Source organism: Echinops telfairi, unplaced genomic scaffold, assembly GCF_000313985.2.
Source record: "Echinops telfairi isolate 266 unplaced genomic scaffold, ASM31398v2 ScPeMD7_31;HRSCAF=116, whole genome shotgun sequence".
NCBI classification, from domain to species: Eukaryota; Metazoa; Chordata; class Mammalia; order Afrosoricida; family Tenrecidae; genus Echinops; species Echinops telfairi.
This window is the reverse complement of record NW_022103928.1, coordinates 43,800,474-43,812,219: the sequence shown is the minus strand read 5'-3', so window position 1 is coordinate 43,812,219 and position 11,746 is coordinate 43,800,474. Positions and strand designations below refer to the sequence as shown.

Genomic DNA, 11,746 nt, shown 5'->3' with positions numbered 1-11,746 from the left:
CACTTTGTCTTCAGCGATTGTGTTGGGAAGGTGAGCATCATGGAATGCCAGTTTAATAGAAGAAAGTATTCTTGCATTGAGGGAGTACTTGTGTGGAGGCCCAATGTCCTTCTGCTACCTTAATACTAAACCTATAGATATATGCACATAGATCTATTTCCCCATCCTTATATATATTTACATATGTACATGTCTTTATTTAGACCTCTATAAATGCCCTTTGCCTCCTAGATCTTTCCTCTCTTTCCTTTTACTTTCCTCTTGTCCCACTATCGTGTTCAGCCTTCATTAGGGTTCCAGTAATTCCTCTCAGTTACATTACCCTTGATCACACCCTACCAGGCCTCCTACACCCTCCTCACCACCATTTGGATCACTTGTTGTTCTCTTGTCCCTGGGTTTGTTAGCACCACTTCCTTTCACCCTACCTCCCCCTCTCCCACGTCCCCCCAGAACTGTCAGTTCCGTTGTCTTCTCCTCCAGATTGTTCTTACAACCTATCTTATTTAGACAGACCTGAAGAGATAATAACATGCAGAAAAGCAAGACAGATCAAAACCAAGCAACAAAACAAAACAACAAGCCAATGCCAAAAACAAAACACAATACAAGAAAGAAAAGCTTGTAGTTAGTTCAAGGACTGCTTGTTGGATTTTAGGAGTGTTTTCTGTTTGAGTCTGATGGGGTGCCTGGGGACTTTGTTGCTCTGTTCCCTTTGTTGTTCTGTTCCACACCCTTAGTGTTTTGCCTCGCTGTGGTGGGATCAGATTGGGCAGAATTCACACACTGAGTCTCCAGTGTTGTCCCATGTAGGGCGATGGGTCAGTGGGGGATGTCCTGTCTCATAGTGGGGCCAGCCATCTGGTCTTCTCTGTGGATTGGCTGCTCTGAGCGGGAATCTGGTTGTCAAGGCCTGGTGGGCCGGCATGTGCTCCACTTTCTTCCTCCCCCTTCATTTGCTCCTGTGTGCTCTGATCAGACATGTCCCTCTCCCTGAGCTGCAGATTCAGTGATGTCCTCAATAAGTCTTTTTCTAGGAGCATCACCTCAAAGAGTAATTTCCCTTTCCAGACAATAGGTAGTCTCTTGGGTTATGCAAGTAGTTTCTACTAACTGAAAGGTGGGCAGTTTGGATCGACCCAGCAACATTGTAGAAGAAAGACCTGGTGATCCGTTTCCATTAAACAGCGATAGTCCTAGAAAAGAATCCTGATCAAAAGAGAGGAAATGCAGAATTTAAAATTGTCATGAAACTCTAGTGGCCCTATAGCACAAAGAAGAACTGCTTCCTAGAGTTCTTGAGGCTATAAATATTTGTAGAAGTATATTGCCTCATCTTTCTCCTATGGAGCAGCTGGTGGGTTCAAAAAACTTACCTTTCATACTTACCTGGCAGGGGCGATACCATGATCACGAAGGTGGTTTTCCCAGGGCGAGGCTCACCCATTGCACTCCGGGTGCGCTGACCCCTGCAATTTCCCCAAATGTGGGAAACTAGACTGCATAATTTGTGGTAGTGGGACTGCGTTTGCTTTATCCCCTTAAAAAAACAAAACAAAACAAAAAAAAAACTTACCTTTCAGTCGGCAATTAGATCCTGTAACTCAGCATGCCACCAGGGATCCTTAAAGCAAAACATAGTTTAACTTGAAAACATTGTCTGCCTTAAGCATTGTGCTCTTAAGATTTATATGCATGGGCTAAATTGACAACAGCCACTTTAAAGACTCGATAGGAATCTTAGAGGGCAGCGAGTGTATGTTAACGAGGGAGCAACAACTCAGAAAGGTGCATGAGAATGGTTGTACTTGAAAAATGCAACCAATTCCCCTGAACTGTACATGAAGAAACTGCTGAATTGGTATGTTTTCTTGTGTATATTTTCAACAATAAAATTGCTGACTCTTGACTGCAATCATAACTATATATTTTCATGATAACATATATAGTCACAATCAGAGTCTAGAAAACTGGGCAAAGTGGTTCGACTCTTAAACACATGGGTCCAACATGAGTGGACGTCAACTTCATGGCAACGGGTTTGGAGCGTGTGTGTGTGTGTGTGTGTGTGTGTGTGTGTGTGTGTGTGTAGCCCAGGGCAGAGGGAATTAGCTAATATCGAGGCAAGAGATGTGTGTGAAGGAAAAGCAGAGATGAAAGAAATAAAGAGAAGGTAGAAATAGACAGAAAAAGCCACTACTTTCTGTCCTATCACATTAACATCCTCAACAACAAACCCCAATAAAAACAGCAGCACGATAGAAAATGTTCCAGGTTTTATTTATTATTTAAAATAAATAAAATCAAGCTGTGAATGCATTTAAATGAATTACAATCAAGCTGTGAATGTACTTACTTAGTTCTATTGTATAAGAGAAACTAAAAAAAAAAAAAAGTATCATGTCTACAGATGTTAACGTCTCCAGATTTCATAAATGTTTTCCAACTATCTCAAGGGGACTGGCCAAGAGAGGAGAAGAAAGATGGCTGAGCATAACCTACTCCCAATGCTGGGAAAGTAACTCAAAACCATGTCATACTGATGCCACATCTGTTGTATCAGCTTGTGCAGAGCAGGATAGCACGTGGTACCTTCCCTCCCGTGTTTCTTAAAGTCCATCAACCTTCTCCCCACTTTTCTTATAATTATCAAATATAGCAAGTTGCTGACTGGAGAAGGAAGCTCTTTGAGTGTGACAACATCAAGACATACATATGGTTATCTCTGAATGTGAAGGATGGATTTTAGTTTGCTACAATATCCATGACAGCAGGGTATTAGGAGGGGAGCTGGGTATTAGGACAGCGGGGTAAAAGGAAGGAAGGGGCATTTAATTTAGGTAGACCTACCAAAGCTATGGGTTCCTGGACTTTCTGGAACCTTTTGACAGGTTAGCTCTATTTAAAATTTTCAATAGAAAAACAGAACAAAACAACAAAACTTTTCAAGGGTAGGACTTTCCAACAGTGTTAGAAAGTTTGCCTAAAGGTTAGTAGAGCCTTATCAGGGAAGTTAACTGCAGCTCTGTTCAATATCCTACTCCCCCACCCCCCACCTCGCCCCCCATCCTTTTATTTTGGATATATGGTTTACATAATCCTTACCTGGGGCTTCTATTAGCAAGTACATTTATACCAGTGGCTGAAGAGCTAATGTATGTATGTTTGAATGTGAAAAATAACAATGCCTACTAGGGACTTTCTTGTACTGTATATTGAAAATGATGTAGAATTTTGGGAAGGTAAAGTGAACAGTGAAGACAAATATAACAAAAACAATAAAACTATTTTCAACTTGCTTTTACTTTTTAGCCCCTCAGCAGAAAACTTTGAATTTGAAAATTAAGAGAATTTTGAATTTGAGTTGAAGAATCCTCCATTTCATTATATATAATGAATAAATAATATCACCACATTTTGCCTCATAGAAAAACACGTATGCTTAAGCAACAATCTCTTAGTGTTTCCAATATCAAACTGCTTAGTTGGACTACAGCAAACCTTAAAAGAAACAAACAAACAAACAAACAAAAAAACCTGCTTGGCAATCCTTAGTAGTAAACATAAATGCAAAGGAAATTAATCAGGGTAAGCAGCTGACCTTGATTCAATCTTGATTTTGTCATCTATTGAACAGTATATACCATGAAACATCCTTTCTGGCAGTGTCCAATTACATATCTGAGGAGGCTTCAAAAAGTTTATGGAAAAATAAAATTAAGAGATGATGGAATTTTTAAGGGAACTGTTTGAAGCCCCCTTGTTTGTCAGTGGTCCTAACCCCTATATAGCCTATCAAATTAAAATTTCAAGGTACATAGTGGTCAGAAATAACAAATTGTATTATTATTATTGTTGTTATTACTGTATTACTAAGTTAAAGATGTTTTCGTGTGCCTGGAAATGTTTCTTTTACATAGAAAAGTACACCCCCCCCCAAAAAAAAAACACCTCAGCATTTTTTTCAAAGCTATATATTTACATTTTTTTGTACTTACATTTTTATACAAAACAACCTTATCACCTTCAAAGTAGTCTCCATGACACTTAATACATTTGTCAAATCTGAGATTCCATTCCTGAAACATTTTTCAAACTCATCTGTTTGGATGGCTGACAATACTTCCTTTGTTTTTTTCTACATTACTTCTAAATTGTCAAATTACTGTCCTTTCATGTCCCTCTTCATTCATGGAAACAAAAAGAAGTCCATGGAGCAAGGTCAGATGAGTAAGATGTGTGGGGCCAGGGAGGCATGCTGTTTTTTGCCAAAAAACTGGCACACTGAGATGGCTGTGCAAGCAGGTATATTGTTGTGGTGGCAAAACCAGTCCCCGTCTGCCACAAATCAGATATTTTTCATCACACATTGTTTCGCAATCTTTTCAGAACCTCTAAATATAAATCTTGATTAATAGTCTGACCTGGTAGAATGAACTCCAAATACACTATGAATCAACAATTTCATCCATTTGGGAAGATGATGGATGTCCAGAACACAGTTTGTCATCAATCAACATTTCACCTTTTTTGAAATGAGAAAGCCCCTCATACACTTGAGATTTTCCCATAGCACTGTCTTTGTAAGCTGTGTTCAACCTCACAAGTTTCTGCTGCATTTACCCCACCCCCTAAGCAGAAACAAAATTTCACAGTCATGCTATTCTCTTAAATTTGGCTTCACAAAAAATGAGGTTCAAACGAAACTGCTTTTACAAAAAAATTCGCTGTAACCAGAGAGACCCTTGCCAGGTGATGCCACTGCATGCACTTACTTAGAGTGAGTTGTTCAAGGTTCACCTAGTGGGAAAAATACGTATTATGAAAGCTCCACCACCCAGCAGAACTTTTTTCTGTTTTTTGGGGGGGGAGTACCCCCTTGTATGCTGAACAATCATTCGACTAGCTGATCCATATTTAGCTGTTCTGATTTATGCACACATTCTACTTAGTGATAGATTTAGGAAAATAACTACTTCATAATCCAGGACTGCCTATACATAATATGACATTCGTATGACATCCAAATCACATAAAACCCTAGTTCATTGAATGTATCCTTAATGTTAAGTGATGCTTCATGCTTGAATGGTCTTTCTTTTTGGGTTATCAACAAAATTATATTTGGGAGATACCTTGAGATGTAGAAAGCTGAAATGACACATCCAATGGCTTAGCTGTCTCCTCTTCATTCTTTAACCCTTTGGCTCTCTTGTTGCTGTTAGGTGCCTTTGAGTCAGCTCTGACTCACAGCTTTCCTATGTACAACAGAATGAAACCCTGCCCAGTCTTGTATCATTCTCACAATTGTTCTTATGTTTGAGCCCATTATTGCAGCCATGGTGTCAACCCATCTTGTTGAGGGCCTTCCTTTTTCTATGCCCCTCTGCTTTAGCAAAACCGATGTCCATTTCCAGGGATTGATCTATCCTGATAATATGTCCAAAGTATGAGAGACAAAGTCTCACCATGCTTGTTTTTTTTTCTCAAGAATCTTTCTGGCTGTACTTCTTCTAAGACCACTTTGTTCTTTTGGCCGTCAATGGTACTTTCAACATTCTTTGCCAGCACCATAATTGAAATGCATTGCTTCTTCTTCAGTCTTCCTTATTTGATGTCCAACTTTCACAAGCACATGAGGCAAGTGGAAATATATGGATTGGGGTAGGCACACCTTAGATCAAATAATAACATCTTTGCTTCTCAACACTTTAAATAGGCCTTGTGCAGATTTACCTAGTGCAATGCGTTGTTTGATCTCTTGACTGCTGCTTCCACGAGCATTGATTATGGACTCAAGCAACACAGAATCTTGATGTCAATCTTTTCAATATATATCATGATATTATATATTGGTCCAGTTATGAGGATTTTGGTTTACTTTACATTGGGTTGTAATCCATATTGAAGTCTGCAATTCTTGATCTTCATCACCAAGTACTTCAAGTTTCCTTACTTTCAATAAGTAAGGTTGTGTTATCTGCATAGAGTCGGTTGTTAATAAGCCTTCCTTCAATTTTTTAAAATGCTTTTCTCCAAAGTTGATGCTACATTCTTCTTTATATAACCCAGTTTCTCTGATTATTTGGTGTGCATTCAGATTGAATAAGTAGGGTGAGGGGATAAAACCCTGACATACACTTTTCCTGATTTTTAAGCCATGCTTTCTAAACATTGTTCTGTTCACACTACTGTCTCTTGATCCATGTGCAGGTTCCCATTCTGCTTAAAGCTATCCATAGTTCGTTATGCTCTACATGGCTACAGTTAATAAAGCACAGGCAAATATCATTCCAGTACTCTCTACTTCCAGCCAAGATCTATCTGACACCAGCAATGATATCCCTTTTACCACAGTCTCAGAAATCTGAATCCAGCCTGAATTTCTAGCTGCACCCTGTCGATGTACTGCTGCAACCTTTGTTGGATGATCTTCACCAAAATTTTACTTACTTGTGATATCAACAATATTGGTGTACAATTTGAACATTCTGTTGGTTGAACTTTCTTTGGAATGGGTATCTCTTTAGCCAGTTGGCCAAGTTTAGCCAGTTGGCCAAGTAGCTGTCTTCCAGATTTCTTGGCATAGAGAAGTCAGTGCTTCGTCAACTTGTTGAAGCATTTCAGTCAGTATTCCATCAATTCCTGGAGCGTTGGGTTTGGCTAAAGCTTTTAGTGCAATTTGGACTTCTTCCTTCGGTACCAATGGTTCTTGCTTTTATGTTCCCTCCTGAAACAGTAAAATGTCAACTAGTTCTTTGGGGTATAGTGACTTTGTGCATTTTCTCTCTCTTCTTTTGATGCTTCCTAAATCATTCAATGTTTTGCCTATAGAATCTTTCAACATTTCAACTGAAGGCTTGATTCTCCCCCCGCCCCCTGTAATTCTTTAAGGGTAAAGTATGCGGAGCATGTTTTTCCTTTTCAAACTCTAGGTCTATGTACATTTTATTATGAACATATCACTATATTTTACTTTAGTTTCTCAAGCTCCCCTTTGAAAATTTCTGTTCAGCTTTTTGACTCATCGTGTCTTGTGTTTGTCTTGGCTACACTATGATTATGAGCAAGTTTCGGAGTCTCTTCTCACTTCCACCCTGGTCTTTTCTTCATGTATGATGTTCTTCATGTCATTCCACAGCTCACCAGGTCTTCTGTCACTAATGTTCAATGCATCAAATCTGTTCTTGAAGTGTTCTCATAATTCCAGTGGGATAGATCAAGGTTCTATTTTGGCTCTTGTGGACTTGTTTTACTTTTCTTCAGCTTCAATCTGAACTTCCATAGGAGCAATTGATGGTCTGTTTCACAGTCATCCATTGGCCTGGTTTTAGGTGTTGATACTGAGCTTTTCCATCGCTTCCTCCCAGAGATGTGGTCAATTTTTTCCCGTGTATTTCATCTGGAGAAGTCCAAGTGTATAATCACCATTTGTGTTGTTGAAAAAAAAAAAAGCATTATCACAGGGTCACTATGAGTCAGAATCAACTCATTGGCGGAGTTGTTTGTTTTGCTGTTTGGAATAGCAATGACGTGACCGGAACTTGCCAATTGGAAATATTCATGTCCTTGAACCACAAAGTGCAGCCAGATTCCTGTGCCCACGTGGATACTCTTTGGATTCTTGGTGGGCAAGCACGGCACCCTCCGATTTCCTGGCCGATCAAGTTCCTGACAACCTCAGCGATGGCTTCAGCTCTTCCATCGGAGTGGGGAGCACGCCAGGATCCACCCCTCAGCATGCTAACAGCAGTTTGGGCCTGTCAATGTGTTTCGGGGAAACTCAGTTCCCGGTGAAGCTGGGCCACTGGGAACTGTCACCATGCTTGAGCTGGGAAGAGTGGGGCATCAGATTGTGTGTCCCAAGTCACAAGCTGATTTTTCCAGTTAAAAAACTCTTGATAGACACTTTAAAATATCATGGACAAACCAGGAGTTATTTTTGAAAAACTCTGGATGGTTGGAAGGCTCAATCTGGAAGAAGCAGTTAATAAAAGATGGAAGTCGCCACTGCTAAAACTACCTATTCATGAAAAATGACACATCGTGATGATGGGCAATTCAAGAATGTTCTATAGGTCCATGGTTTTCTTTCGTGGTGCAAAATCTAACAAGGCAAACAAATCCCACACCCAATCCAGCCATCATCATGTGTGAAGTGTGTGTTCTTATGAAGCCCCAAACATGTCTGGATTTTGAGATTAAGGAGAAAGAAAGTTCAGTTGCTGGAAAGGGGGCAGGCAGTGTTCTATAAAAACGAGGTCAGTTCTTGATTCAGAATACTACTAACATGATAACAGGGAGAGGGAAGGAGGGAAGGACGGGTTCAAGGTTCAATGTCACTGGATCGATGACATAGACATGTTGAATTGGTCTATATTCTGCTGTGTGTAATCCCAAGCACCACAACAAAATTAATTCTTAAAAAAGATAGCAAACCCATGATTTTGTTTTGTTTGCTTAAAGGAAAATGTTTCTAACCAACATTTGGTTCCTATTACTCTTCTGTTGTCCTACAAACAGCACTAAAGAAGGGGCCTCACTTCTGCCTAAAGAGTGTCATCATGAGAATGATTTCATTTTAAAAAGACATTTTTCTGCTTGGTTACCAGGCAATCTAATACTGACAGTGCCTTGGACTTGAACAATGATATCCTCGTCTCTAAGAAATGGAAGGAGGGAGAAGGTACAGTCATTACAAACTTCGCTCAAAAGCAGTTATGGACTTTTCAGAATGCTAAGACAAGAAGTGGTTTTTAGTTTTAGAGTATTTAACTGAGGGTGCATGACTTAATTTTAACTTTGTGGATGGGATTCTTCTCAAATTGATTGAATATTAAGTACAACTTTTTTTATTAAGAGATAATTTTGCAGTCCATTCTCAAAGAGGCTCTTTCCTGTTGATTCCTCGCAAGCTCTCTGGAATCCTTGCCACCCCGTCGTCATGTCTCAGGCCAAGTTTGACAAAACTGCTGAAGAAGTTAAGCACCTCAAGACCAAACCAGCAGATGCAGAAATGCTATTCATCTACAGTTGTTTCAAACAAGCTACTGTGGGCGACATAAACACAGAACAACCTGGGGTGTTGGACTTCAAAGGCAAGGTCAAGTGGGATGCCTGGAATGAGCTGAAAGGGACGTCCAAGGAAGATGCCATGAAAGCTTACATAGACAAGGTAGAAGAGCTAAAGAAAAAGTATGGAATATAAAAAGGGACTGGATGTGCATGCCAGCCAAGCCTTTGATCCTATCAGATGCCTTGTTCTTTCTAATATTGCGGTTGAAGTTACATAATGAAGATAACCAGTAACCCAGTTCCTCAAGCCGTCCAAGATAAGGATTTCCCAGATGAAGAACAAAAGATGGTTACTTAAAAAAAAAAAAGATGGTTATTAACTTTATTTGTAGATCAATTAAAAGTGAACTTGCTACTCTAAAAAAAAAAAAACCCCCACCAAAAGCAAAACAAAACAAAAAAAAGATAATTTTATTGGGTGCTCTTTTTTTGGGGGTGGGGTGGGGCGCTCTTACAACTCTTAAAAAAGAAAGAAAGAAAAGCATTATCTTTAGTTTTGCAGAATGCTATCATGTGATACTCTCAGTTTCCTTTCTGTCACCACAGCCATATTTTCAAACTATTCTTCCTTCTTTTTTGTTTCCAACTTTTGCATTCCAATCACCAATAATTATCATTGCCTCTTGATTGCACATTTGATTGATTTCAGACTGAAGACCTTGGTAAAGTTCTTCATTTTCTTCATCACTAGCTTTAGTCTTTGGTGCATAAATTTGAATAATAATTGTACTGATTGGATTTCTGTGAAGGCAGATAGATGTCTGTCTGATTTACTATGTCTGACATAGTAAATCATGATTGTCTGATTCAAAATGGCCACTACTATCCATTTCAGCTCACTAATGCCAAGAATATCCATCTTTATGCAGCTCAATTTATTTTTAAAGATTTTCAATTTTCCTAGTTTCATACTTTGTACATTTTGAGTAGTGCCCTATCAGCAAATGTAGCTCTCCAAGTCTTTTCACCATCGTCATTATAATCAACTCTTCTTTGAAAAGGCATTTCTTTTCACTCATATTTGAGTGCCTTATGACCCAACGTTCATCTGGCAATATATATTACAATTTTCAGCTGTTAAACATGAAGTTTTCGGTATCTCACAATGTTCCACTTCTGTGCATGAGGTTTCCAGTGTTTTACAACATTCCACTGACATAAGGTTTTCAGTGGCTAATTCCTCAGAAGTGTATAACCTATTCCTTCCTAATAATGTATTCTTAGTTTAGAAACTGCTGAAACCTGTTCACTTTGGATGACCCTGCTGGCATTTGAAATACCAGTGGCATAACTTCCAGAATCACGGCAGTATACAAGTCACCACAGTACAACAAAGTGACAGACAAGTGGTTGTAGGAAAGTTATTAAAAACGAAGTGGAATCCATACAGATTGATATTTTTGGCATTAGTGAGTGGAAATTTAATGGTATTGGCCATTTTAAATCAGGCAATCATCATATGGGGTTTTCCCCCTAGAATGCTAAATTCCAGGGGGATGATGTTGCATTCAATGCCTAAGAGAAAATTTCAAGATATTTCTTGAAGTACAATGTTGTTTGTGATAGCATAATATTTATATGGCTATAAAAAGATGAGTTAATACAATTATTATTCAAATTTACACATTAAACACTAAATATAGTGATGAAGACTTTGAAGATTTTTGCCAATCTAAAATTGATCAAACATGAAATCAAGATGCATTGATAACAACTGAAAAAAAAAAAGATGCATTGATAATAACTGATTATTAGAATGTCAAAGTTGGGAATAAAGAAGAATAATTTGAAATAGTAAAACATGACCTGGGTGATAAAAATAAAGCTGGAGATCTTATGACACACTTTGTAAGACCAATTACTTCTTCATTCCAAATACCCTTTTTCAAAAACAGAAATGGCAATTATACATATGGACCTGACCAGATGAAACACAAAGGGATCAAATTGACTACATTGGAGAAACTCAACATCATAAGCCAAAATAAGGCCAGGGGTCACCTACAGAATAAATAGACCATCAACAATTCACATAGAAGTCCAGGTTCGAGCTGAAGAAAAGAAAGACAAGTTCATGCGAGCCAAACTATGATTTTGGGCACATCCCACCTGCATTCAGAGCACAATTCAAGAACTGATCTGACACATTGCACACTAATGACCAAAGACCAGAGAAGTTTTGACATGGTATCGAAAACATACATGAAGAAAGGAGAAGATGACTACAAAGACGAGAAAGGAAGAAAACCCATATGGACGTCAGAGAAGATTTTGAAATTTGCTATTGAATGTAGAGTAGCTAAAGCAAATGAAAGAAACAATAAAGTAAAAGAACAGAACAGAGCAGTTTGAGAAGACAACATAAAACATAATGAAATGTGCAATGACCTGGAATTAGACAACCAAAAGGGGAGCGCACACTCAACATAGCACAAATTGAAAGAACTGAAGAAAATGTTTAAGCCTGGAGTTTCAGTGTTGAAGGATTCCGTAGGCAAAATATTGGATGATGTCGATGGAAAGAATACCCAGCGTCCTTTACCAAAGACGAATGGTCAACTTCTGACCATTTCACGAGGTACCTGTGTCAGTCTGGGTGGACTAGAGAAACAAATCCATGGACACACATATGTGTATAAGAAAGAGATTTATATACGAGAGCAATTGAGCA

At 38.8% G+C, this 11,746-nt stretch overlaps 1 protein-coding gene and 1 non-coding gene across 2 annotated transcripts; both read left to right on the top strand.

Annotated features, from left to right (window-relative positions):
* The first annotated feature begins 1,381 nt into the window (after positions 1 to 1,381).
* On the top strand, positions 1,382 to 1,542 carry LOC115869612. Its single transcript, XR_004046280.1, has one exon. It is a non-coding gene; the product is annotated as a U1 spliceosomal RNA (small nuclear RNA).
* A 7,402-nt stretch (positions 1,543 to 8,944) lies between these two features.
* LOC101638054 (acyl-CoA-binding protein-like) lies at positions 8,945 to 9,208 on the top strand. Its single transcript, XM_045290163.1, has one exon. The coding sequence runs from the start codon at positions 8,945 to 8,947 to the stop codon at positions 9,206 to 9,208; it is 264 nt and encodes an 87-aa protein (XP_045146098.1).
* Positions 9,209 to 11,746: the final 2,538 nt, after the last annotated feature.

Excerpts from the sequence above, each read along its gene's own strand:
- LOC101638054 (XM_045290163.1), top strand. The coding sequence starts at position 8,945 with ATGTCTCAGGCCAAGTTTGACAAAACTGCTGAAGAAGTTAAGCACCTC.